Source organism: Rhinopithecus roxellana, chromosome 8 (assembly GCF_007565055.1).
Source record: "Rhinopithecus roxellana isolate Shanxi Qingling chromosome 8, ASM756505v1, whole genome shotgun sequence".
NCBI lineage: Eukaryota > Metazoa > Chordata > Mammalia > Primates > Cercopithecidae > Rhinopithecus > Rhinopithecus roxellana.
The window spans coordinates 18,735,529-18,762,291 of record NC_044556.1 but is presented as its reverse complement, the minus strand read 5'-3'; the positions used below and the strand labels follow the sequence as shown (position 1 = coordinate 18,762,291).

The 26,763-nt window shown below is 56.6% G+C and overlaps 3 protein-coding genes across 5 annotated transcripts in view; all 3 read left to right on the top strand.

Annotated features, from left to right (window-relative positions):
- SUGP1 (SURP and G-patch domain containing 1) overlaps positions 1-4,143 on the top strand; it is a 45,024-nt gene extending 40,881 nt beyond the window's left edge. Inside the window, exons 9-14 of the mRNA XM_010386710.2 lie at positions 390-496; positions 1,288-1,465; positions 1,860-1,966; positions 2,777-2,922; positions 3,586-3,715; positions 3,980-4,143. Of these exons, the coding sequence (XP_010385012.1) occupies positions 390-496; positions 1,288-1,465; positions 1,860-1,966; positions 2,777-2,922; positions 3,586-3,715; positions 3,980-4,006 (695 nt within the window). The 3' untranslated portion in view covers positions 4,007-4,143. The remainder of the gene's footprint in view (positions 1-389; positions 497-1,287; positions 1,466-1,859; positions 1,967-2,776; positions 2,923-3,585; positions 3,716-3,979) is intronic.
- A 3,269-nt stretch (positions 4,144-7,412) lies between these two features.
- Positions 7,413-17,040, top strand: TM6SF2 (transmembrane 6 superfamily member 2). Of its 3 annotated transcripts, none has more exons than XM_010386708.2 (10): positions 7,413-7,595; positions 9,876-9,979; positions 10,558-10,625; positions 10,724-10,827; positions 11,232-11,314; positions 12,534-12,658; positions 13,239-13,340; positions 13,608-13,700; positions 14,802-14,921; positions 16,533-17,040. In XM_010386708.2, exons 1-10 carry the CDS (start codon positions 7,501-7,503, stop codon positions 16,740-16,742), a joined length of 1,104 nt encoding a protein of 367 aa, XP_010385010.1. In that variant the 5' UTR covers positions 7,413-7,500; the 3' UTR covers positions 16,743-17,040. The 3 variants fall into 3 exon arrangements, with proteins under 3 accessions (XP_010385010.1, XP_010385009.1, XP_010385011.1); XM_010386707.2 differs by having other exon boundaries at positions 10,558-10,655; XM_010386709.2 differs by lacking the exon at positions 13,608-13,700 and having other exon boundaries at positions 10,558-10,655.
- Positions 17,041-19,701: 2,661 nt separating this feature from the next.
- Positions 19,702-23,654, top strand: HAPLN4 (hyaluronan and proteoglycan link protein 4). Its single transcript, XM_030936975.1, is given in 6 exon segments — positions 19,702-19,824; positions 19,944-20,061; positions 20,332-20,573; positions 20,575-20,695; positions 22,619-22,951; positions 23,263-23,654. Coding segments are annotated over 6 exon segments (1,329 nt in total).
- Positions 23,655-26,763: the final 3,109 nt, after the last annotated feature.

Genomic DNA, 26,763 nt, shown 5'->3' with positions numbered 1-26,763 from the left:
CTTCTGAGAGCCAGCTTGTGAGTGTGTCCATGCATGCTGCCCACACTCCGTCTCAGCTCTCTTGTCTCCAGCTCTGCAAATTCCTGCCCTGTCACTCATTAGCTGTGTGAGTCCCCGAACCTCTGATTCCTGGTGTCCACATCTGTAATGCGGTGATGCGTAGAGCCTGGCTGGAGAGGTCACAAGGACATAAGATGCGGGGGTGCACATGGCAGCACACAGCATGGCCCCAAGGCTCTCACGTACCGTGTGGCACTGACAGTCGTGATGTGAGGTCCCTGTGTGCCTGGAGTGTCCTGAAGGCATGAGACTCACAGCACACTCCAGTGTGAGAGCGAGATCAGGGTGCACCTGTCAGGCACTGACTGCCCTGTGTCTTTGGTTTCCAGTTCAGGACCTCAAGGGGCTTGGCTATGAGAAGGGGAAGCCTGTGGGTCTAGTGGGCGTCACAGAGCTGTCGGACGCCCAGAAGAAGCAGCTGAAGGAGCAGCAGGAGGTAAGACTGTGGGGACAAGGGGACCGGCATGGTCAGTCCCCAAAGAGTGTCATCCTCTACCCTCGGGTGCAGTGATCACAGGGGTTCATGTGCTCGCCAAGCTCCTGCATTCAGGTGGAACCCATGGCCAGTGGGGAGGCTGCCAGGCAGGCACGTCCCCCTGCCCCAGTAGGTGGCATGCCACCCCCACTGCATTTGAATGGCCTCTCAGGCTGCCTGGGAGACCATTGACCCTTGGGGCAGCCCCGGTTGTCTGTGATCCCTGGCCTCAGCTTTGTGGCTGCTTCTCGCTGTGCTCCAGGGCTGGTCCCTATGGGATAGTCTCTATTGATGTTCTCTGTCCACAGTCCTCTTGTGTCTAGCGCAAGACTGTCCTGGTCAGCACAGGGCACCCTGAGGGACTTGAGGCCGCCCGGTTGGAGTTGGGCAGTGTCGGTGTTGGCTCTCCTGAGGAGCTGCAGGCACCTGCCTGTCAGTCCCTGGGGTCAGCTCACTCTGACCCCTCCTCCAGGCCCACAGCCCCGTCACATCACCCTTGACTCTTCCTGGGGTCAGGGCCCTGGGTCACCCTCATTCAGTGGCCAAGAGGTCCTCCGTGCTCCACACCGGGATTTAGAGAACCCAGGGTGGTACTCAGTACTTGCCTGAATCCTTGCTCTAGCCCTGCCCGGGGGGTCCATATGAGCCAGGTTCCGGTGGGGGCACACTCTGCACTGGAGGTGGGGAGTAGGGGCGGGGCTCTGGCAGGCCACTGCGCAGTGCCCTGGCTCACTGGTGAGTGTGCCCTGCAGATGCAGCAGATGTACGACATGATCATGCAGCACAAGCGGGCCATGCAGGACATGCAGCTGCTGTGGGAAAAGGCAGTGCAGCAGCACCAGCACGGCTACGACAGCGATGAGGAGGTAGACAGCGAGCTGGGCACCTGGGAGCACCAACTGCGGCGCATGGAGATGGACAAGACCAGGGGTGTGTGACGCAGCGGGGCGGGCTGGGCTGGGTGTGGCCCCCCTCACCTGCCCTGGAAGGTTACCTGGAGGTGTCCCACGTGGTCTTGAGCTGCCGTCCTGGTTCAGCCCCCAGCCTGCCCCCTGTGGCTGTGAGACCTGGAGTGAGAGGCTCAGTCTTTCTGGGTCCTAGTTTTCTCTGTGGTGAAAGGAGCGGTCCTGTCATCGTTAGGGTGGAGAGCCGCACAGGGTTCACTGAATGCTGGGCTGCCTGGCCGAGGCTCGGGCTGGGGTCATGGCCCAGCCACCTCCTTCCCCGGCTCCCACTGAGTCTCATACCTTTGCCTGGGAGCCACCAGGCCCACTCCCCTCCTTCCTGCTTCTCCCTCTTCTCACCTTTTTGCTTCTCTGAGCAGAATGGGCTGAGCAACTGACAAAGATGGGCCGGGGCAAGCACTTCATCGGAGACTTCCTGCCTCCAGATGAGTTGGAGAAGTTTATGGAGACCTTCAAGGCCCTGAAGGTGAGCCAGGAGGGGCCCCCAGCTCCAGCCTCTGCTATGTGCCAGTCCCTCCTATAGCCGCCTCACCCTGCAGGCACCCAGAGTAGCCTAGCTACCCTGGATCACAGCGGGAGCCAGGCTCTCTCGCTGCGGGAGGCATCTGTTAATGACAGGCGCCGTCTGTGTAGGGAATTAGCAAACAGCAGCTCAGCTGCCGCCTCAGAAACATTTGCTGGGGCTGTGGGGTAAATTCTGCTTCCAGTGGAGCCAATTAAGTGCAGTTTACAGGCAAAGTGTTTCTCCGGCAGAAGTCCCCACGGACTGGCCTCTCCAGAACCAGAGCTTAACATTCTGCCTCTGCTGCTGTTGGACTCCTGAGGGGAGAGGGCTGACACGGCACGTCCCCCATTATCTTTTTGAGGTTTTTTATGAAACTGTTCAGGGCCTGATAGCCTCATCAGCAAGGTGGTAACCTCGCTGTCCATCTTTTGTTAGGATCTTGTACAACAAATTGCTCTCAGGACATGAACACAGGGCTTCTCTTTGCCAATGAACCATTGCTCTATCTCAGGTGGATAAGGCCTGTGTAACTCTTGCTCTTGCCCTTTTGACTTGGCCACCAGGGAGCTTGGTGCACAGTGTGGCACTAAGGCCCAGGGGACCCTGAGAAGCAGGAGGAGCTTGGTCTGTTATCAACGAGTCTGATCTGGTGAGAGGGAGGCAGATGGGCCACTGGTCCCAGCACTGATTGAAACCAAAGGCAGAAGGTTGGATTTGGGGGCCATCACAGCCCCAGCCCTGTTAGGTGACAGCTGCCTCTTCACCTTGTAGGAGGGCCGCGAGCCTGACTACTCGGAGTACAAGGAGTTCAAGCTGACTGTGGAGAACATTGGCTACCAGATGCTGATGAAGATGGGCTGGAAAGAGGGCGAGGGGCTGGGTTCGGAGGGCCAGGGCATCAAGAACCCGGTGAACAAGTGAGTGTGGCCCTGTTGAAGGGCATGGCCATGAACTCGGGGTCCGTGGCTCCCCCACCACCTCCCCATTCCTACCCCTTTATGTCATCGCTTTTCCCTTGTGGCAAAATGATCATAGCACCCCACTGCACACCCCTTGTCAGGCACAAACCTGCAGTGCAGGAGGCTGTGTGGGCCGGGTCCTCCCCAGTCCCAGGGCCTCCTTCTGTCCCCTCATGAGTATCTCCAGGCCAGGTGGGGTGGGTGTGGGTACAGATGGGTGAGGCCCTGTCTGCCTTGTGAAGGGCCTCATTTGAATTCCCCGAGTGCGAAACCAGTCCCAGTGATGGGCAGCTCTCCTCAGGTGTGAGTCTGGCCCCGAGTGCCCCCTTCGAGGCTGTCCTTGAGTAACCATCCTGATATCCCAAGAGCTACGACAGCCTTCACTGTGGGCACCTCCTTCCTGTGTGGGACCCTGGGGCCTGGACCCCCCCGGGGTCTCCCCTTCCTTCACCATTCAGGTTCAGGCTTCTCTCTGTGCAGATGCGTCCCAGCCCAGCCCTGCGCCCCAGGAGGCTGCCAAGAGCCCAGCTGTGCTCGGCCCCCCTGCCCAGAGTTCCCGCCCTAGGCCCCTTCTAACTGACACTGGCCCAGCCCCCTGCTCACATCATCTCCTCCCTGTAGGGGCACCACCACAGTGGATGGTGCCGGCTTCGGCATTGACCGCCCGGCCGAGCTCTCCAAGGAGGACGACGAGTACGAGGCCTTCCGCAAGAGGATGATGCTGGCCTACCGCTTCCGGCCCAACCCCCTGGTGCGCATGCCTGGCTGGGCTGCCTTTGCTCAGTTGACAGGAGAGGGTGGTGGTAGGAACAGAAGGTTCCCTTCCTTCCCCAGTCCAGCCAGTCTGGGTCTCACTAGCAAGCCCCCTACCAACCCCTGCATTCAAGCCCCCACCCGTCCCCCAGGCCTGCCCTGTCACCTCAAGGGTGCGAGCTCAGCTGCCCCCTGAAGGTTCCGGACAGGAGGAACTGCTGTCTTTAGCGCTAATCCCCTCCTCCTGTTTTGCCTTCCGCAGAACAACCCTAGACGGCCTTACTACTGAGTGTTCTGGAAATACATACTTTCTGAATGACCAACCGTCCCTGGACTGTGGAATGTTCCGGCCTGCATTTCTGCCCACCCCTCCCGTTGTCACGAGTGCCGTGCCGTGTAATAAAGTCCCAGTGCTCATCCACCACAGATGCCTGGTCCTGTTGCAGGAAGCCCCTCCTGTTAGCAGCAGGACCAGGCTGGGCACAGAGTACAAGATGCTGCCTCGGGGCTCTCCTTCTTGTCCTGTGGAGTCTCCATCCCTGCTTAGCTTGGTTTGCACTGGAGGGGAGGAAGGAAGAAAGCTGTTCTCAGCATAATAAAGCTGGAAGGCCAGGTGCGGTATCACGCCTGTAATCCCAGCACTTTGGGAGGCCAAGGCGGGCAGATCACCAGAGGTCAGGAGTTCGAGACCCACTTGGTCAACATGGTGAAACCCTGTCTCTACTAAAAATACAAAATTAGCTGGGCATGGTGGTGCACACCTGTAGTCTCAGCTACTCGGGAGGCTGAGGCAGGAGAATTGCTTGAACCTGGGAGGCAGTTGCAGTGAGCCGAGATTGCACCACTGTACTCCGGCCTGGGCGAGAGAGCGAGACTCTTGTCTCAATAATAATAATAATAATAATAATAATAATAATAAAGCTGGAGTAATAATAATAATAATAATAATAATAATAAAGCTGGAGACCTGGCCACTCCTGGGCTAAAGGAATGTCAGGAACCTCCCAGCCTAGCACTGTGCTGCAGGGGGAGGTTGGGGAGGGGTCTCCAGGCAGGGCCCCACCTTCCCTCATACCTGCAGGGTCAGGTGGCTTCTGGGCCCATATGTGTGCTCTCCTGGCAGATGGTGCTGGCAGGGCCCAGCACACAGGTGATGGCAGTGGCCCTTCTGGTCCCACCAGTGTTGTAGGCACACAAGTCCCTGGGGCTTGTGTCATTAGAGGATAGCCGTGTGGATGGATGAGCCACGCCAACATGTCGGACAGCTCCTGAAAGGAAGGGCCTCAGAGCCAGAGTTTTGGAGGCAGGAGGGTAGCCCCTTGGGCCACAGTGTGTGCCAAGACCCCCACATCTGCCCCAGGGCCAGAGCCCCACATTGGTGCCTGAGTCACCCTGGGATCTTGTTAAGCTGCAGCTGCTGAGTCAGCTGGTTGGGCAGGGCCCTGAGAATCTGCATTTCCATCTGCCTCCCCCCCACCCCCCACACATACCCAGTGGGTGCTGCCCAGCCCCTGCAGGCACCAGGGGCTCCCTATTCACATGCTTGGTGTGGAGTCGGGCTCCTGGGCCAGCCTGTGTTCACACAGCCATTCAGCAAACACTGGGTTTTTGCTGTGTTTGTGTGGGGACCAGGTGGACAAGATCTGCTCCAGTCAGCCAGGCTGCTGGGGACGAGGTCTGAGGCTGCTACTGAGAGGAACCAGGGAGCCGTGGTGGGGCGGCCTGCAGAGTGTCTCAGTGGGGTCTGAGACCAGGGAGGTGCCAGAGGCAGTGGCAGAGCCAAGGCTGGGGTGACATGCCACCCTTTTTCCCCTCCTGACGCTGTGGCTGAGGCAGAGCAAGGAGTAACATTGGTGGGCTTGGCCTGGGTGCCCATACATGGGGGCTGCCCAGAAGGCAGTGGGCCAGGACCCTGAGCACAGCAGGGTAGCTCTCTGCAGCCAGTGGTTCAGGATACGGGGAATCCTGGGGCTTGGTCCCAGGCATTCAGCCGTCCAAGTTACTTCTCAGTTCTCAGCGACATGGAGGCTCACCAGGCTCAGGACATGGACTTTACCCCTTGGCAGGGGATGAGGCCTCCAAATGCTATGTGTGTGTGCAGGTGCATCCTGTACATGGGACAAGGCCAGGCCCCTAGGCTGAGCCAGGCACAGACACCCTGGCCCTGTGTGGAGAAGATGGGGTGGGGGTGGCAGGCAGGGCTGCCTGGAGGAGGGGATGCTGGGACACGCTTACAAGAAGGCTCATTTTGCAGACAGAAAGCAGGCCTGGGGGGTGTTGACTCTGCTAAAGTTAGGGAAAGTCCAGGGGAACCTGAACTTCACTCATGGGCAGTGGGCACCTGGGGAAGGTGGCTGAGTCAGACTTGTGGCCAGAAGACTCTCCTGTGGTGGCCCAGTTGAGAAAGACCTGTGACCCAGTTGGCATCACGCTAAGGGGCTGCGTGCAGAAGGAGCCTGAGGTAGGGGCAGGGGTTAGAATTTGTGCCAGCGGCAGACTGGGCTCCCGTGGGGCAGGTGTCAGGTGGGCATGGTTCACCTTGCTGTCTGCAGCATCCACAAGTACTCCACATGGGCCAGAGGGTGGTTGGAGGGGTGACAAAGACAGATGGTCTCCTCATTCTCCCCAACAACACTGCGGCCCCCTCCCAGCTGTTCAAAACCTCCCACAGCCTCTCACAGCTGTCTCACTTCTCATCACACCCCAGCAGAACCGACCTCCTTTCCGCTGCTCATTTCCAAGCCTAAGCCATTTTCCTCCCTGCCAGGAACACCCTTCCCAAACTCTTCACCAAACTGGCTCCATCCCGATATTCTAACTTCAGCCCCCACCCCCTAGAATCCCTTCCTTCTACCCTCTCCCTCACATGAAGAACCCTCAACCACGACTAGCCTGCAAAGGTACAGCCCCGGAGTACACTTAAAGACCCCTCGCGGTGGCTCACGCCTATAATCGCAGCTCTTTGGGAGGCTGAGGTGGGAGGATCTCTTGAGCACAGGAGTTTGAAACCAGCCTAGGCAACAAAGCCAGACGCCTGTCTTCACAAAAAAATAATTAGCTGCACATGGTGGTGCATACCTGTAGTCCCAGCTACTTGGGAAGCTGAGGTGGGAGGATCGCTTGAGGCTGGGAGTTCAAGGCGGGCCACTGCACTCCAGTCTGGGTGACAGAGTGAGACCTCCTCTCAAAAAAAAAAAAAAAAAAAAAACCACACACCTGCCTGGAAACACGTTTACATTTGTGGTGGCCACTGTGTGAAAACTCAAATCTAAGCCCACTGAAAGGCATTTTGCGCCCAAGAGCTGGAAGTCGCTCCATCAGCGCGCACAGGCAATGCCCACTTGATCTTTGGGTGGGGAATGCAGGGGTTTAGAAGGGCACAGTCCAGGAGAACGAATTTCCTTAGAACGAAGTTGTGGGGCAGGGGAAAGAGCGGGCATGCCAGAACCTCCAGGGTGTACCCTTTGGCCTAAGAGCAGAAACATCCCGAGGTGTTGTGTCCCAGCCTTTGACAGAGAGGGAAACTGAGGCTGGGCAGCCGGTGGGGTGTCCATGGTGAGGGGCGAAGGGGCGGGGCAGCTGCCAGGGGGAGGACCGGGGAGGGGCCTTGGAGGCTCCCCGGGAACACGCAGGGCGGGTCACGGCCGCCTGCCCAGTGCGCAGCAGGGGGCGACCTTTGTGCGGGGCGGGTCCCTGGCAGCCCCGGCCTGGACGCGCCGCCAACGAGGAGCCGAGCGCCCTGGAGAACGTCTGGGGCTGAGCTGGGGTCCAGCCGCTGCCGCTATGGACATCCCGCCGCTGGCCGGCAAGATCGCGGCGCTGTCGCTGAGCGCCCTCCCGGTGTCCTACGCGCTCAACCACGTCTCCGCGCTCTCGCAGTGCGTGCCGGGAGGGGCTGGGGCAGCCTTCGGGGACAATGAGGGCGGGCGGGGGCTGGGAGGACCGGAGGTGGGCTGGAGGGAGGATGCGCGGTCCGCGGACCTGGCTCCCGCGAGCCCTGCGCCCCAGCTCAGCTCCGACCCGGCAGGAATGGGCCTGGGCCAGAAGAACGCCCCCGTCTAACCGGAAGTCCCCTTTCCGCGGTGCTGGAGGCTGGGATGTGGCCGCTCCTGGGATGTTTGGGGCCTGGGGAGAAGGAATGATGAGGAGAGTCCCCACAAGCCAGAGCTTTGGAGGGTTTCTGGGGTTTTCCCAGGGATGCGCCCTGCGCAGGCTCCAAAGTCCCCAAGGGTAAAAGTATTGTCCCGGATAAGGCCCCAGGTACCTGGCTCCTGCTGACACACACACACACACACACACACACACACACACCCTGCTACGTTGCCTGTCTCAGGCCTGTGACTTTCCTCTTGTTCAGGACTGGCTAACCCTGTGCCTAGACTCAGTTTCCCCCACTGGTTCCTGTTCCTGGTCCCTGTATTCTAACCCTAGATCCTAGCCCTGTGGGTCCAGCCACCGGATAGCGGGCATCTGCAAGCCCCTCGCACTTCTAAACCCAGCTCAAACCAAGCCATAGGGTGGAGAGAGTCTTAACCATGGGCCTGCTCCCTGGGTGGGAATACCCATCTCCATCTCCTGGGATCCTGGGTAAGCCTCAGTTCCCTGATTAGTGTCATGGGCACAATCCTAGATCTCATCTCATAGTTACGGTTAAGGATTACAAACTGTGTACAAAGATTTGTCCTGGTCTCATCTGAGTACTATAATGTCATCGTTAGATGGGGTCAGGATGGAGACCTTGGGTTCCGAGGGGATCATGAGAAAACAGGGGCCTGGAGAGTGATGGACAGAGTCTTGCTGTGTGACCCTGGACAACTGGACAGTAATCCCATCCTCTCTAGGCCTGGATTTGCCCACCTGGGTTGAGGGCTGCCCAGAGACCTGGCTTCTGTTATTTATGCAACTGGTTGACCTGTCTTATCAGGTTGGGGGCGCAGATCAGGGCAGGGGTAAGGTGGAGTTAATAGAGGCATTTGGACTTTAGCCGGGAGGAGCTGGGAGTGTCAGACAGTGAAGTCTACAGAACTGAGCACTCGAGACCCTGTGGCTTGGGAGCTGGGCCTGGCCACAGAGGGACTTGATGTTGCCGAATGACTGAACAGACTGAGTTAAACACATAACAAATGGGATAAATGGCAAAGTCAGAAGGGGCAGACCAGGCGTGGTGGCTTATGCCTGTAATCCTAGCATTTTGGGAGGCCAAGATGGGCAAATCACCTGAGGTCAGGAGTTCGAGACCAGCCTGGCCAACATGGTAAAACCCCGTCTCTACTAAAAATACAAAAATTAGGCCGGGCGCGGTGGCTCAAGCCTGTAATCCCAGCACTTTGGGAGGCCGAGACGGGCGGATCACGAGGTCAGGAGATCGAGACCATCCTGGCTAACACGGTGAAACCCCGTCTCTACTAAAAAAAATACAAAAAATTAGCCGGGCGAGATGGCGGGCGCCTGTAGTCCCAGCTACTCGGGAGGCTGAGGCGAGAGAATGGCGTAAACCCGGGAGGCGGAGCTTGCAGTGAGCTGAGATCCGGCCACTGCACTCCAGCCTGGGCGACAGAGCGAGACTCCGTCTCAAAAAAAAAAAAAAAAAAAAAAAAAAAAAAAAAAATACAAAAATTAGCCGGGCGTGGTGGTGGACACCAGTAATCCCAGCTACTTGGGAGGCTGAGGCAGGAGAATTGCTTGAACCCAGGAGGCAGAGGTTGCAGTGAGCTGAGATCACACCACTTCACTCCAGCCTGCATGTCAGAGCTCCATCTCAAAAAAATAAAAGAAAGAAAGAAAGAAAAGAAGGGGCTGAGGAATGTCCCCTCTGTAGCTGGCTCAAGTTAAACAGTGATCCTTTCTGGGGAGTCAGGGAGGGCTTCATGGGGGAAGAACAAATGGGGGAAGAACAATGTGGATGGGCCATGAAGGATGAGTAGGAGTTTGCCAAGTGGAAAAGGCTTCTGGAAGCAGTTTCCAGAAGGAAGAAACAGCCTGGGCAAGGGCCTGGCACAGGGTGAGAGCAGTTTCAGGGAACAGCATTGATGGATGAACAGACACTTTAGTCTCTTCCCCTGGGGCTTCCAGGAGTCTGCCCCTTCCCCCACCAGGGAGAGTGGGTCAATGCCTCAGCACTAGGCCTGGCCTTCCTGACTTGGTTTCCCTCTCCACAGTCCCCTGTGGGTGGCATTGATGAGCGCCCTAATCCTGGGTCTGCTCTTCGTGGCAGTCTACAGCTTGTCCCATGGCGAAATCTCCTATGACCCACTCTATGCTGGTGAGTCAGTGGGAAGCTGTGGGGAAGAAGACTGTCCAAGCAAGGGCCTCCACCCTCAGACTTAGGGGCCATCGAAGGTCCTCCTCCATCAGACTGGGGGCCCTTTAAGAGCTCCCATCAGACTGGAGACCTCAAAGAGATTTGAACACTCCCATTAAACTGGGGAACTTCAAAGAGCCTCCCCCTTGAGACCTGGGGCCCCTGAGAATAGGGACTGCATCTCCCCCATCAGATTGGAAGCTCCTGAAAAAGAGTGTACTGCCTCATCACTTTGAGATCTCCTGAGGGCAGGGACGGTTCCTCTCCCATGAGACTGGCGACTCCCAAAGGCAGGCACTGGTCCTCCCAATCAAACCAGGGACTTCTGAGGGCCAGGCTGTGTCTCGTCCATCAGACATGCAGAATGAGGCGGGACAGTGGTCATGCAACCTTTGGGGTTGGGGTAGGGACTGGGCCTGGAGTCCTTGCCTGAAATAATCTCATCCCTGAACTTAACTTCAAGCCCTGCCCACACTGAGCCCTAGCCCCACCCATGTGTGTCCCCTCCCACACCTGACCCGGCCGCCTCCTCACTGCAGTTTTTGCTGTCTTCGCCTTCACCTCGGTTGTGGACCTCATCATCGCTCTTCAGGAAGACGGCTATGTGGTGGGCTTCATGGATTTCTACACCAAGGAGGTACTTGGGGGACGGCCAGGGATCCCCCTGCCCCACTGCCCGTCTGAGCCTCCCTCCTGACCCCACAGGGAGAGCCATACCTGCGCACAGCACACGGAGTCTTCATTTGCTACTGGGATGGCACCGTTCACTACCTCCTCTACCTGGCCATGGCCGGCGCCATCTGCAGAAGGTGCAGGAGCCAGGGAGAGGGTGGCCCCTGACCCTGGGAGAGAAGTTTCATCCTCAGATGAGGCCCCAGGGCAGGGTGGAGCCAGAAGTGTCTGTAGGAGAAATCAGGATGCCCCTCTAGGGCTCCAGCCGAGGGTGTCCGGGAGAAGGTTCCAGGAAACGTTTCAGGTGTAGATGGTGGTGTGGCATTGCTTATATCCACCCTGTGTCTGGGCAGTCACTTCTTTTCTTGGACAGAGGGTCTCACTGTTCATTCCCCTGTTCAACTCCATTTTGTCCCTTCCATCCTGGGCAAAACTGAAAGGCACCCAGAGCTGGGAAGCCCACGGTGGTCTCTGGGCCCTGGTTGGGGCTCTGAGATTACGGAGTGATTACCTGCTGGTCACCCCTCCATCCCCTGCCCAGGAAGAGATACCGGAACTTTGGACTGTACTGGCTGGGTTCCTTCGGCATGAGCATCCTGGTGTTCCTTACAGGAAACATTCTTGGTAAGGACAAGGCTTCGGGAAATCTGGTCTCTCTTGGGCTAGGTCACTGCCCTGCACCTAGAAGCACCCCCATTGGATCCTCCACCCCTTCCCTGATGTCTGCAGAGGCCCCACCTCCCTCTTTGTGTGTCCACAGCCTCAGTCAGCAGCCCACCCCTTTCTGGTCCCCATTTCCTCTTGAAAGGTGGGGGAATCCAAACTCTACTTCCTCCCCAGGCAATGGTTCCCAGCCCCAAGGGTTTGACCCAGAATGCTCTTGACACGGGAAGGGAATTTTAGGATGAGTCCTGGGGACAGGGTGAAAGCTTCAGGAGTAGGGCTTGGGAGGTAGAGCAGTGAAAGCAATCCAGGAGGCTGGTATGGCAAAACCTCAGCAGAGGGAACACCCAAGGTGTATTCATAGGAAGCAAAGAACCCACTGGAAGGTAGGATCCATATTCAGAAGGTAAATTGAGGCAGGCTAGGCTGAGAAGCATGGACATCATCCTGTGGGCACTAGGGAGCCATGGAGGGTAGTGAAGCTTGACTGAGGATGGTATTTCTTTTTTTTTTTTTTGAGACGGAGTCTCACTCAGTCACCCAGGCTGGAGTGCATTGGCGCGATCTTGGCTCACTGCAAGCTCCGCCTCCCGGGTTCACGCCATTCTCCTCACCCGGCTAATTTTTGTTTTGCATTTTTAGTAGAGACGGGGTTTCACTGTGTTAGCCAGGATAGTCTCGATCTCCTGACCTCATGATCCGCCCGCCTTGGCCTCCCAAAGTGCTGGGATTACAGGCGTGAGCCACCGCGCCCAGCTGAGGATGGTATTTCTGAATCAAGATGTCCAGCTAGAGAGACCGGGTGCGCTGGCTCACACCTGTAATCCTTATGTTGCTCAGGCTGGTCTCGAACTCCTTGGCTCAAGCAATCTGGCTGCCTCATTAATCACTTAAGCCGAGGAGATCAAGACCAGCCTGGGCAGCATGGTGAAACCCTGCCTATACTAAAAATACAAAAATTAGCCAGGCATAATGGCATGTGCCTGTAATCCCAGCTACTTAGGAGGCTGAGACAGGAGAATTGCTTGAACCTGGGAGGCGGAGGTTGCAATGAGCCAAGATTGCGCCACTGCACTCCAGCCTGGGTGACAGAGCAAGACTCTGTCTTAGAACAAACAAACAAACAGACATCCATCAGGGTTCTGGCATGGCTGACGCCCTCTCTCCTGCACCATGGCAGGCAAATACAGCTCCGAGATCAGGCCTGCCTTCTTCCTCACCATCCCCTACCTGCTGGTGCCATGCTGGGCTGGTGTGAGGGTCTTCAGCCAGCCCCGGGCGCCAACCTACTGCACTGCCAACACGGTGAGTGCCTTGCCCCTCTTAGGCTTTGTCCCAGCGTGCCTGAACTTTCCCTGTGTGAGTTGCTTTTGGTCAAAGACTTAGTTTCCGTGGAAGGATCTCCTTTGTCATAAGGAAGAAGCAAGGGCTGGGTGCGATGGCTCATGCCTGTAATCCCGACATTTTGGGAGGCCAAGGCTTGAGGATCGCTTGAGCCCAGGAGTTGGAGACCAGCCTGGGCAACACAGCCAGACCCTGACTCTACAAAAAGTTAAAAAATTAGCCAGATGTGGTGGTGCATGCCTGTGGTCCCAGCTACTCGGGAGGCTGAGGTAGAAGGATCACTTGAGCCCAGGAGATTGAGGCTGCAGTGAGCTGAGATTGTGCCACTTCACTCAAGCCTGGGCAACAGAAAGAGACCCTGTCTCGGGAAAAAAAAAAAAAAAAAGGAAGGAAGGAAGGAAGGAAAAAAAGAAAATAAAAGAAAGAAAGGAAGAAAAGAAAGAGAGGAGCCTTAGGAGCCTTTATATACCTTTTGAATACCTACTGAATACCTCTCATTGACTACCTCTCATGCTGTCTCTGTTTCTCTCCCCTGGGGCAGGTGCAGGAGGAACAAAGAAAGGGACTCCTACAGCGTCCGGCTGACCTGGCCCTTGTTGTATACCTCATCCTTGCTGGCTTCTTCACTCTGTTCCGGGGCCTGGTGAGTCCGCACTAGTCAGTCTCTCCATCCCCTGCCTCCGGTCTCCCTTCCCTGACCCACCTCTCCCACGCTGCCCTTCTTCCTGTTTGATCACCCAAGGAAGTTCTTCATCAAGTCTAATCTGAGTGTTCCATGACAAAGCCCCATTTTTCCCAGCCCAATTTGAGCTGGGCTGGGAGAGGCCAGAGCAAGGGGTGTGGACCTGGAAGGGTGGGGGAGGTTTCCTGTGGGAGGGATGTCTGAGGGTTCTTGGTATGTCTACTCCAGGTGGTGCTTGATTGCCCCACAGATTCCTGCTTTGTCTATATCTACCAGTATGAGCCATACCTGAGGGACCCTGTGGCCTATCCTAAGGTGCAGGTGAGAGGGGAGTGGGGAGAAGACCACACCCCTGCCTTGGGTAGGGGTCCTCTGGGCCTCTTTGAAACAGGTGCCAGAAGCACAACTCAAGCAGGCAGAAGGCCATATGGAATTTACTGTCCTACCAAAAAAAGGACAGATGTGGTCTTCAGGTATGGCTGGATCCAGGTGTTCAAGGTGCAGACTCTGGGCTCTTCTTTTCTTTTCTTTTCTTTTCTTTCTTCTTTTCTTTTCCTTTCTTTCCTTTGTTTTTTTTTTTTTTTTTTTTTTTTTTGTGTGTGTGTGTGTGTGTGTGTGTTTTGTTTTGTTTTTGTTTGTGTTGTTTTGTTTTGTTTTGTTTTTGAGACAGAGTTTTGCTCTTGTCGCCCAGGCTGGATTGCAATGGCGTGATCTTGGATCACTGCAACCTCCACCTCCTGGGCTCAAGTGATTCTCCTGCCTCAGCCTCCCAAGTAGCTGGGATTACAGGCGTGCGCCACTACACTTGGTTAATTTTGTATTTTTAGTAGATACAGGGTTTCACCATGTTGGTCAGGCTGGTCTTGAACTCCTGACCTCAAGTGATCCACCCACCTTGGCCTCCCAAAGTGCTGGGATTACAGGCGTGAGCCACCGTGCCCGGCCTCTGGGCTCTGCTTTCTTTGCATGGCTCTGCTCTCAGGCAGTCCCTTTATGGGGTAGCAGAGACAGCCTGTGGCAGCTCCAGGCTTCCATGCACCCCACTCAGCCACCCCAGAGCATTGTGAGCCCTTATTACCCCCGAGTTTAAGCACAAGTCTTAGGCAGGCTCAGATTGATCCAGCCTGAATCACTTGCCCATCCCTTACTGAGCGTCATGGAGAGGGGGCTGGAATGCTCCGACTGGCTAGGCCAGAGTCTCATGCCACTTCCAGAGAAAGGTTGGTAGGTTTGGTGTATGTGTTCGGCGGGTGGGGGCAAGGATCTGCAAGGGAAATAGGGGAGCACTTTGCAGAGAGCCTGGGTGGGGTCTGAGGCCATCCAGATCCTTCCTCAGGGCCTCCACCTCGGGGGTCTCAGGAGGCCCACCTGGGGTAGCTGCTCATCTCACAGACTGGTGCCCCTGTCCTCCCACCCCTGCAGATGCTGATGTACATGTTTTATGTCCTGCCTTTCTGCGGCCTGGCTGCCTATGCTCTCACCTTCCCTGGTTGTTCCTGGCTGCCAGACTGGGCCTTGGTGTTTGCTGGAGCCATCGGCCAGGTGAGGTGACGGGTGGGTGGTTGAGCAGACATGTGGGAGGGAATTTCTGTCTACTCATCAACAACTTTGGTGTCCTCCCTGGGCACTGTAATGATGGGTCCCCAAGAGACCCCAGCCCCAGGCCCGGTATCCCAGGATTCCCTAGTCTAGGAGAGACAAAGCCAGATACAGACACTCCAAGCCCCATGAAAACAGGTACAGGGACTGTGAAGGATTCCAGAAGGGAAAGATTTCCTAGAAGCAGGGGCATAGGAGCTGGGCTTTGATGTACGGGGATGAGTTCTCTAGGCAGGGAAGGGCATTCCAGGAATGGGAACAGCATAAGGAGAAGCACAGAGGGAGAGAGTGATTTAGCAAGGCGATAACATGGGTAAAGGCAGAGAGAAGAGAAATTGGCAGCTAGATGCTGAAGGCTTTGAACTCTGGGACTGGGGGCTTGTACTGAGGGTGATGGAGAGTTTGAGGAGGTGTTTGAGCAGTGGGGGCCCAGTCAGAGCTAGGAGCCTTTTTCTGGGTTCCTGATGAAAAGTGCTAAAGCCTGGGCCCTGGCCAGGGAAGTAGGGACCAGGAAAACGTCTAGAATCCACAGGATTTGTGCCAAGACCTCTGGGATGGGGAAGACTAGGAGGAAGATCTGGAGCCAGGTCAGAGAGAGATGGGGTGCAGGGCCCAGGAGATGAGGTTAGACAAGTGGGGAGGGACTCACAGACAAGTGGACGAGCATGGGGGACGGGGGGACAGACAGGACACATAAGGGTAGGAATCTTTACAGACAGAAGGCCGGGCGAGGTGACTCACACCTGTAATCCCAGCACTTTGGGAGGCTGAGGTGGGAGGACTACTTGAGCCCAGGAATCTGAGACCAGCCTAGGCAACATGGCAAAACCTGTCTCTACAAAAAGTACAAAAATTAGCTGGGCATGGTAGCATGTGCCTGCTGTCTTAGCTACTCGGGAGGCTGGGATGGGAGGACTGCTTGAGCCCAGGAGTTTGAGGCTGCAGTCATGGTCGTGCCACTGCACTCCAGCCTGGCCAACAGAGCAAGACCCTATCTCTAAATAGATAGATAGATAGATAGATAGATAGATAGATAGATAGATAGATAGACAGATTAGATAGAAATTTTAAAAATAAGCCAGGCATGGTGGTTCACGCCTGTAATCCTAGCTGGCACTTTGGGAGGCCAAGGTGGATGGATTGCCTGACCTCACGAGTTCGAGACCAGCCTGGGCAACATGGCGAAACCCCATCTCTATTAAAAAATACAAAAAATTAACTAGGCGTAGAGGTGCGCGCCTGTAGTACCAGCTACTCAGAGGAGGCTGAAGCATGAGAATCGCTTGAACCCAGGAGGCAGCAGAGGTTGCAGTGAACGGAGATTGCACCACTGCACTCCAGCATGGGCAAGAGAGTGAGACTCTGTCTCCAAAAAAAAATAGAGAGAGACAGACAGATGGACTGGAGATGGGAAACAGGTAGATGAGCAGAGCCCAAGAGGTGAGGATGGGCATCCCCTGGGTTCTGCCTGACCTACCTGGTGGGCCGTCGGTGATGCTGGGATTTCGGTTCCTTCCTGGCCCCTGACATCCATCTTTCCTGTTCGGCTACCAGGCACAGTTCTCACACATGGGGGCTTCCATGCACCTGCGCACACCCTTCACCTACCGTGTGCCTGAGGACACCTGGGGCTGCTTCTTCGTGTGCAATCTGCTGTATGCACTGGGCCCCCACCTGCTGGCCTACCGTTGCCTTCAGTGGCCTGCATTCTTCCACCAGCCACCACCCTCCGGCCCCATAGCCCTCCACAAGAAGCAGCATTGAGAGGGCTATGGACTTAGGACCCAGGACTCTGTTTACGCACCCAGCCAGCCCTACCTGGGGAAGTGGGGGTCGGGTGTTTTAGAGACAGGAGGGACATCTCCAGGTGTCGTTAGTCCTGGCTATGGTGGTTTCAGTCCAGTGGGTGGGATGGAGACCAACGACCAAGTGTTCCTGCAAGGAGAGCCTCTCACAGCTGTCACCATGCTTCAACCCCCACATAGACGCTTCCACCCCTTCCAGAATTTACCCATCATCCCCCCATAGATCCTTTTAGTAAAAACCCTTTCAATTTCCAAAATATCACTGCCTAAGTGTTTCAGGGTGCAGGGGCGAGGGACCCTCTTCTTGGCCCCCATGAGGGCCCATCCATCACTGCCATCGTCGTTGCCAGGAGCAAGAGGTTCTGGGATAGCAGAAGGTGGCCTCTGGTTGGTATGCATGGCTCCATCTTCCAGATGGGAAAACTGAGGGTCAGTATGGACAAGAGACCTGCCCAAGGTCACAGCCAGAGAGAAAAGTTCCTGCTCTACCAATAAATCATAACCAATAGCATGATACATTTATTAAGCACCTACTGTATACCTTGACTGCTACATGCTGGATCTCACTCCTTATTCCAGCTGGGGAAACCAAGGCTGCAGGTGAAGGTCCTGGTCTGAGATCATTCCCCTCCTCAGTCCCCGAGGCATGGTTGAGCTGAGACGGAGCCCCAGTGTGTTGGACCACAGAAACCTCAACCCTGCCTCTGCTATCTGGTCGAGTTGGGCTCATTTTAGGGGAAACTGAGTCCTGGAAGGAAGCCAAGGTGTTGGGAGAAAGACTCACTGTTTCCTAGTGTTTGATTTTTGAAGTTGGGTGAAAGGCCATGTTTAGGGGTGACTTGGGCCTGGAGTAAATCAGGGACTTGACCAGATGTCCCATTTTCTTTTCTTTCTTTCTTTCCTTTCTTTCCTTCCTTCCTTCCTTCCTTCCTTCCTTCCTTCCTTCCTTCCTTCCTTCCTTCCTTCCTTCCTTCCTTCCTTCCTTCCTTTCTTTCTTTCTTTCTTTTTTTTTTTGAGTTGGAGTTTTCGCTCTTGTTACCCAGGCTGATATGCAATGGCACCATCTTGGCTCACTGCAACCTCCGCCTCCCAGGTTCAAGCAATTCTCCTGCCTCAGCCCCCTGAGTAGCTGGGATTACAGGCATGTGTCACCACACCTGGCTAATTTTATATTTTTAGTAGAGACATAGTTTCTCCATGTTGGTCTGGTTGGCCTCGAACTCCTGACCTCAGGTAATCCTCCTGCCTTGACCTCCCAAAGTGCTGGGATTACAGGCGTGAGCCACCGTGCCCGGCCTAGATGTCCCTTTTTCTTGCCCCTCCCAACCCCTACCGGAGATCTACTGTATGTCTGGCTATTGGATCTTCACCAAAGAGTCGGCAACAGGCTCAGAGAGGCCAAATGTCTCCATCAAGGTCCCACAGCCAGTGAGGGGCAGACTTGGATTGGGGCCTGTGGCTCCAGGTCACAGCAGAGTGTGATTATCGTGAGGCCCCCACCCTGCACAGTGAGCACCTTTGGGGTGCTGGAGACCAGGACTCCACTATGACTACCCAATGGACAGATGGGTAAACTGAGGGCTGCAGGTCAAGTAATCTCTTTCACCAGATCCCCCAGGTCCCCTGCCAAAGCACAGTAACCATGACAGAAGACTCAGGCCCCTCCTTCATTTCAAAGATGGTTAAACTGAGGCTCAGAGAGATTCTTCCCTGGCCTAAGTTCAGCTAGCAGGGCGAGGGAACTAGCTCTGCACTCCAAGCCCAGAGCGCTTCTTTCTCCGCCCACGCTCCAGCCACCTCTCCAGGGGAGCGTGGGCCGCCGTGGCTCCTTTAACACACCCCGCCTTGCTCGCCTTCCTCCTCCCCTTGCAGGCAGACGCCGGGATTGCGCCGCCTGCAGGGACCTGCCCAGTCCTAACCGGGTGTGCAGGGAGCGCAGTCCGGGTGCGTAGGGGCAGCTCGGCGGGGGCCGCGCGGGCAAGATGGTAAGTGGGGCTGCGGGCGCGGATGGTGCGTGCCCCGTCTCCCCAATCTGGGATTCTGTATCTCTCTGTCTCTGAATCTATATCCCTCTGAGTTTCTTCTGTCTCTTCCTTTTCTCTGTCTCTCACCCTCTTTGATCTCTCTTTTTGGCACTCTCGGTTCTCTCGCTCTCCATCTCTCCCTGCTTCTCTCCATCTCTGTCACCCTCTCTGCCTTTTTCCTCTCCTCTCCGTTTCTCTCTTTACCTGCCCCTATCTCTTCCTCCTCTTCTCTGAGTCTCTCGGTCTCTGGCACTCTCCTGTCTCTCCCTCTCCCTCTGCCTCTCTGTCTCTCCCTCTGCCTCTCTGTCTCTCCCTCTCCGTCTCTCCCTCTGCCTCTCTGTCTCTCCCTCTGCCTCTCCCTTCTCCCTCTCCCTGTCTCTCTCTCTCCCTTTCTGTCTCTCCCTCTCCATCTCTGTCCCTCTCCTGTCTCTTCCTCTGCCTCTCTCCCTCTGCTTCTCTGTCTCTCCCTTTCCATCTCTGTCTTTCCCTCTCCATCTCTGTCTCTTCCCCTGCCCCTCTGTCTCTCCCTCTGCCTGTCTGTCTCTCCCTCTCCATCTCTGTCTCTCCCTCTACATCTGTCTCTTCCTTTCCATCTGTCTCTCCCTCTCCATCTCTGCCTCTCCGTCTTCCCTTACCCTTTTTCTGTGTCGCGCACTCTCTTCTCTGCCTCTCCCTGCCTTTCTCTCTGTCCCTGTTCTCTCCCCGCGTCTCTCCCTGTGTCTCTCCAGCTCTCCCCCTCCCTGCCCGCCCCGGCCCGGTTTGCTGCAGTCTCCTGGCGCACGGATAACCTTGCTGCCGCCGCTCCTCCAGCTCTTCCCCACCCCCCCATCCCTGGCCCGGGCCAGGGCCAGAAGGGGGCGGGGGCAGCGAGCCACGGGTTTTGGGGTGAGGGGGATGAGGCGGGATCTGGGGATCTGGGGCCAAGGGAGGGGGGAGTCTCGGGGCGTGGGTTATTGCAGGAGCGAGGATGTGAGGTCCCAGGAGGAGGAGGGGGAGTTATGCGGGACCCCGGAAAGGGTGGGGGCATGGGAGTGTGCGAGGTCCTCCCTGTGGGGAAGGCAGGCCCGGGAGGGAGCCAGGCCTCCGAAAGGCCAAGGCTGGGAGGCTGGACTGAGCGCCCTGTGCCCGCCCCGCAGGTGTGCGCTCGGGCGGCCCTCGGTCTCGGCGCGCTCTGGGCAGCGGCCTGGGGCGTCCTGCTGCTCACAGCCCCCGCCGGGGCGCAGCGTGGCCGGAAGAAGGTCGTGCACGTGCTGGGTGAGTCCGGGCCGCTAAAAGTGGTCTTCTCCGCGAAAAGCAGAAGAGGCCAAGTGCGGAGAGGTGTAGGGGGTAGGGCGTTCCTGACGTCCACGGTTCCCCCAACCACTCCCCATCTAAGACCCTAGCCCTCTCCCTGAGCCCCTGGACCCTTCTAATTTCCCGACCCCCACCCGAGTCTTCCCACCTTCCCCTACCCAGAGACCCCTTCCCCGGGGCCCCCCTTCTGCCCCTAGGCCCCTTCTCTGAACCCTGCTTGGTTGTCCACAGAGGGTGAGTCGGGCTCGGTAGTGGTACAGACAGCGCCCGGGCAGGTGGTAAGCCACCGGGGTGGCACCATCGTCTTGCCCTGCCGCTACCACTATGAGGCAGCCGCCCATGGTCACGACGGCGTCCGGCTCAAGTGGACAAAGGTAGTGGACCCGCTGGCCTTCACCGACGTCTTCGTGGCACTAGGCCCCCAGCACCGGGCATTCGGCAGCTACCGTGGGCGGGCTGAGCTGCAGGGCGACGGGGCCTGGGGATGCCTCCCTGGTCCTCCGCAATGTCACGCTGCAAGACTACGGGCGCTATGAGTGCGAAGTCACCAATGAGCTGGAAGACGACGCTGGCATGGTCAAGCTGGACCTAGAAGGTGATCAGCCGGTGGGGAGGATAAACCTTGCTTCTGAGGAAGGAGGGGGGCAGGGATGGCAAGGGACATAAACCAAATCAAGTTGGCCTGCAGGCATTTAGAGGGTTGGTGGGGTAGAACCCCCATATCTGATTCTGGGTGATTTTCCTCCCCATGGACATTGGCGATGTCTGGAGATAGTTTAGGTTGCCACATCTGGAGAAGTCAGTTGCTACTGGCCTCTAGTGGGTAGAGGCCAGGGATGCAGTTAAACATCCTACCAGGCACAGGATACTCCCCCACAAAGAGTGATCCAGGCTGGGCATGGTGACTCACGACTGTAAACCCAGCACTTTGGGAGGCTGAGGCAGGCGGATCACCTGAGGTCAGGAATTCAAGACCAGCCTGGCCAACATGCTGAAACCCCATCTCTAGTAAAAATACAAAAATTAGCCAGGCATGATGGTGCATGCCTGTAATTCCACCTACTTGGGAGGCTGAGGCAGGAAAATCTCTTGAACCCCGGAGGCGGAGGTTGCAGTGAGCTGAGATCGTGCCACTGCACTCCAGCCTGGGCAACAGAGCCAGACTCCATCTCAAAAAAAAAAAAAAGGGGGGGGTGGGATCCAGTCCAAAATGTCCACAATGAGGACACTGAGAAGTCCTGGGATAGGATTCAGGCACAGTGAGATCCAGGTACTCACACCATGTCAGGAACCATCCTTCTGCTCTGCTTCCCAGGTAGGCTTTCTTCTGACAGGTTTCTCTTTCTGGAACCAGATCACAGTGCCTAGGCATAGCGACTGATTTCCTAGGAGCAGCAGATAGAGTCCCAGAGTTGTCCCTCACTGGCTCAGCTTGAGTCATGTGCCCAACTGTGAGCCAATCACTGTAGCCTGGAAGGTGGGATGCTCTGATTGGCTGACCCTGGAGCTGGGAGGTGGGGTTTCTATTTGAAGAATTCCCTCCCATTTGGTTGGCCTTTTTCAGTTCACTTTAGAAGATTCTAGGTGAGATTTCAGGGCCCTTGCTTGCTGACCTCCCTAACAATAACAAATAACAATAATAGCAGCAGCTCTCCTTTACTGGACATTTCCTATGTGACAGGTGCTTAGCTGAAGAGTTCTCAGAAGTCTCTAATTTAATTTCCTAAAAACCCCAAGAGAGACGGCTATTACCAGCAGACGGACAACAGGCTCAGAGAGGTTACAGCCTTGCCCACGACAGTGCTAGTTAGTGGCAGAGCCAGGATTCAATCCCCAGTCTGTCAGCTCCAGATTTTCTCCCTGGCCCCTGTCTGCCTCTTTCCTGGGTGCCCTACTCACCCCCAACTCCCGTCCCTCAAACACAGACGCATAAAATACTTGAGCTGAACGGACTGTGAGTCCAATGAGGGACAAGTTCCAAAGTCATCAGAACTGAAGGTAAAAGGGTAGTAGTGGGTACTGCCTTGGACAATGCTGGGGGAATCAAATGGGTCTTCACCTAAGGCCAATCTTCCAGGGGGTCCTAGTCTAGGAAAGTCAGCACTGAACGCAGGCTCCGTGGGCTCAGGGCTGGACCACAGGGAGGGACCCAGTACTGGGGGAATGTCAGAGGCACACAGTATTGAATGGAAGAGGGTTTGGGAGTTGGGTTTTGAAGGATGAATAGGAGTCCAACAGGTAGAATAAAGTGGAAAGAGCATGAGCAAAGGCCTCCAGCGGTAGAAGGGGATGGACACAATTAGTATGTTAAGGGGGAGGGTCAAGTGAATCCCAAGCTTAAAGTGAAGAGAGCCAGCTATGTGGGGTGTGAGCTGGGGAGGGTCATGGTCAGGTCTGAGGCCAGAGTGAGGAGGAGTGGACTGGAAGGTCCCGGTTGAAGAGTCATATAGCACCCCAGACGTCAGGTGCATGAGGGTGGGCTGAGGTGAACCGGCTGATCCCGTGCGCCCCCTGCCAGGCGTGGTCTTTCCCTACCATCCCCGTGGAGGCCGATACAAGCTGACCTTCGCGGAGGCGCAGCGCGCATGCGCCGAGCAGGACGGTATCCTAGCATCTGCAGAACAGCTGCACGCGGCCTGGCGCGACGGCCTCGACTGGTGCAATGCAGGCTGGTTGCGCGACGGCTCAGTGCAATACCCGGTGAACCGACCCCGGGAGCCCTGCGGCGGCCTAGGAGGGACCGGGAGCGCAGGGGACGGCGGTGATGCCAACGGGGGCGTGCGAAACTACGGGTATCGCCATAACGCCGAGGAACGCTATGACGCCTTCTGCTTCACGTCCAACCTGCCGGGTGCGTAGGCCTCATCCCCAGACGGGCCTCTGCCACAACACTACTCCGACCCTGGGGCCTTCTTCCCCACCCAGCTCTTAGCGATCAGAAACAGGAGACCCCTCTCCCAAGAGTGCCTAGGTGAAGCACACACCGCCTGGCACCAACACTGTTTGGGCCTAGGCTGGGGTCCCAGGCTGCAAAGGAGAAACTGTTCCTGGATCCTGGAGCCGAGGCCAGAGTCCTGGGCTGCATGCGGGGGGCAGTCCTGAATCCCAAGGCCGGGTCCCAGGAGCCGCACTAATAACCCACCCCCCACCCCACCCCCGCAGGGCGCGTGTTCTTCCTGAAGCCGCTGCGGCCTGTACCCTTCTCTGGAGCTGCCCGCGCGTGTGCTGCCCGTGGCGCGGCCGTGGCCAAGGTGGGGCAGCTGTTCGCCGCGTGGAAGCTGCAGCTGCTGGACCGCTGCACCGCGGGTTGGCTGGCCGATGGCAGCGCGCGCTACCCCATTGTGAACCCGCGGAAGCGCTGCGGAGGCCGCCGGCCTGGTGTGCGCAGCCTCGGCTTCCCGGACGCCACCCGACGGCTCTTTGGCGTCTACTGCTACCGCGCTCCAGGAGCACCGGACCCGGCACCCGGCGGCTGGGGCTGGGGCTGGGCGGGCGGCGGCGGCTGGGCAGGGGGCGCGCGCGATCCTGCTGCCTGGACCCCGCTGCGCGTCTAGGCTGGCAGCAGGCGGACAGCCAGGGCGCTTGACCACTGGTCTAGAGCCCTACGGTCCCCTGGAGGCTGGCCACACCTCTGAAGCCCTGGACACTGGCCACATTCCCTGTGCCCTTACAAACTAACTGTGCCCCTGGGGTCCCTGAAGATTGGCTAGTCCTGGCAGAACAGTACTTTGGAGTTCCCGGAGCCTGGCCAGCCGTCACCTCTTCTGGACAGAGGATTCCCCCAACTCCCCAACTTTCTCCATGAAGGCCACGCCCCCTGAGGACCTCAGGAGGCCAGCAGACCCAGCAGGCTCCTGAAGACTGGCCACGCCTCCTGAGACCGCTTGGAAACAGACCAACCGCCACCGTGGTCGCCTGGTGGCTGGACCCCCGGGATTGACTAGAGACTGGCCGTACATCTTCTGCATCTCACTGGAGACTGAACACTAGTCCCTTGCGGTCCCGTGGACACTGGGCCTCCTCCTCTTCCTCCTCCTTCTCCTCGCCTGGAGAGACTACAGGAACTTCAGGGTCACTCCCCATGGTCACATGGAGGTTGTGGGCCGAGGAGCTTGTTTTCCTTTATGGTGACCTGAGCACTGGAGACTCCCGTTCTCCCCCTCTCCCTGAGAGTCCCCTGAAGTTTCTGGGTAAAAGGGCCCACCCCTCTAGTTTCACAGGCGAGCACCTCTATCTGCCACCTCAGACTGACACACAGCCAGCTGGCTCACTTATTGGGGGCCACGTCCCAACCCTCAGATATTTCTTTGAAGGGAGAGCAAACCCACGCTGTCCTCTGACATCCTTTTCCCAACTGTCACCAAAGAGACCATCTTCCCAGGCCTGGGGACCCATAAGATCCATGTCACTCATTATGGAGAGCAGCTGCCCTGGGTCCCACGGTCACCAAGGCAACCAGTCCTGCTGCTACCTGTCACCTAGAGTCACACACCCCTTCCCTCATCAGGCGCACCCATGAAGAGGGTGCCTCCCTCCTCCAGCTGTAACCACGGATACCACATATTTCTCATCTCACTGGCCCCCACCCCAGAGACCTCCACCTCAACTTCTGACTGTCCCTACCCTGACCCACCACTGCCATGGAGATCACCCTCCCAGAAGCTGTCCCCGGGGTGACACAACATCCAGTTCTCTGGCTCTCACCATGGAAACAAACTGTCCCTGTCCCCAGGCCCACTCCAGTTCCAGGCCACCCTCCAAGTTCCACCCCCAGGCGGTTTGGACCCCACCACCGTTGCCGTGGTGATCAAACTCTGGTGTCCAAGGTAACAGAACACCTGTCCCCGTAGGCTTTTCCTTGTGGGACAATGGGGCCCTGTTCACCAAGCTGTCGCCATAGAGACTGTCAACGTCCTCGTGACAACCAAACTTCCAGCTCTCAGGAACTTCTCATTGCGGGCCAGAAGTCCTGAGTGCCTCCTACTGGGACTACCTTACTGCACTCCATCAGGGGCCTGATGGCTGCCCCTTCCCCAGACAGGGCTGGACTTCTGGAGCTGCTAAGCCACCCTCCGTTTGCACGTTAACTCTATGCTGGATAGCAGCTGTGCACGAGACAATCTTGCAACACCTGGGCATGTTTGTCATCGTCCTACAAATGAGGAAAACGAGGCTATGGCGTGCCCTGGCCTTTTTAGATATGCGAGCACTGAGTTCCTCTTTTGTCCTCTGAGACCCCCCCATCTCCATTCTCACTGAGTTGCCCTCTCCTTCCCTGACCTCCACCCACATTTCCCTCCTTAGAGATCCAGGAGAGATGGAATGTTTTTAAACTTCAGCACCCACCGGGCTCTAAGTGGTCCAGCCAAAGTCCTCGGCGTTGACAGGCAGCTGGGGGGACATGATCCATGGACAAGGCCATCCCGGCCATGGGAGACCCCAGTCCTGAGGTCTTGCCTACAGGAGTACTGGGGTCCCCCCTGGGGCCTTCTTTACTGTCACGTCATCTCTAGGAAACCTATCTCTGAGTTTTGGGACCAGGTTGGTTTGGGTTTGAATCCTGCCTCTTCTTGCTCACTGTGTGATCAAGTGACAAAATCCTTCTGAACCTGTGTTCTCCCGCTGTACCAGGGCTGTTTGGTCCCCGTGAGTGCCAAGCATACAGGAGGGGCTCAATAAATCCTTGTTTCTTTTGATGAATGAAAAATGAGGCAGCCAGTGGGTAATTCCTTTATAAATGCACTTTAGTAGATAAGATGTTACAAGCTTGGGGGGTTTGGGTTTTTTCTTTTTCATTTTGTTTTTTTGAGACGGACTCCCATTCTGTCGCCCAGGCTGGAGTGCAATGGTGCACTTTCGACTCACTGCAACCTCCACCTCCCAGGTTCAAGTGATTCTCCTGCCTCAGCCTCCCGAGTAGCTGGGATTACAGGTGCCTGCCACCACACCTAGCTAATTTTTGTATTTTTAGTAGAGAGAGGGTTTCACCATGTTGGCCAGGCTGGTCTTGAACGCCTGACCTCAGGTGATCCACCCACCTCAGCCTCCCAAAGTGTTGGGATTACAGGCGCCTGGCCGGGCTTGGTTTTTATTCCCTTGAGAATTGGTGTCCTTTATTCCTTCCCCACCTCCCCAATCTCTCACTCCTCTTTCTTCCTCCATCCTGTGTCCACTGTCTCCCTTGAGCCACCTACCATGGGTCTGCTCCTTGTCAACTCTGTCCTGACTGGGCCATTGACAAGATCCAGGGCATGAAATTCGGGAAACTGGATGGGGAGTTCCTGTATCAGGAAGGGAGAGATGTTGCATACTTTCCCTGACATAAATATGTGGGCTCAGGGCGGGGACTGAGGAAGCACTGGAAGTTTCTAGGATACAAACAAAGCATGAAGAGAAAAAATAGTGTAAGGTCCTGACCGTGCACGGGGGCTCATGCCTATAATCCCAGCACTTTAAGAGACTGAGGTGGGAGGATTGCTTGAGCCCAGGAGGTCGAAGCTGCAGTGAGCCATGATTGCACCACTGCACTCCAACTTGGGCAACAGAGTGAGACTCTGTCTCAAGAAATAAAAATAAGCAAATCTCCCCTTCCCCATTCTTTTGACAGTCTGAAGAGGATCGATGGTTTGGATTGAATGCACCATAATTTTGTAGTCAGGTTCC

Coding starts and splice junctions, on each gene's coding strand:
- TM6SF2 (XM_010386707.2), top strand. CDS start 7,501: ATGGACATCCCGCCGCTGGCCGGCAAGATCGCGGCGCTGTCGCTGAGC. Junction 9,980..10,557: donor CTATGACCCACTCTATGCTG/GTGAGTCAGTGG, acceptor TCCTCACTGCAG/TTTTTGCTGTCTTCGCCTTC. Junction 10,828..11,231: donor GCCGGCGCCATCTGCAGAAG/GTGCAGGAGCCA, acceptor TCCCCTGCCCAG/GAAGAGATACCGGAACTTTG.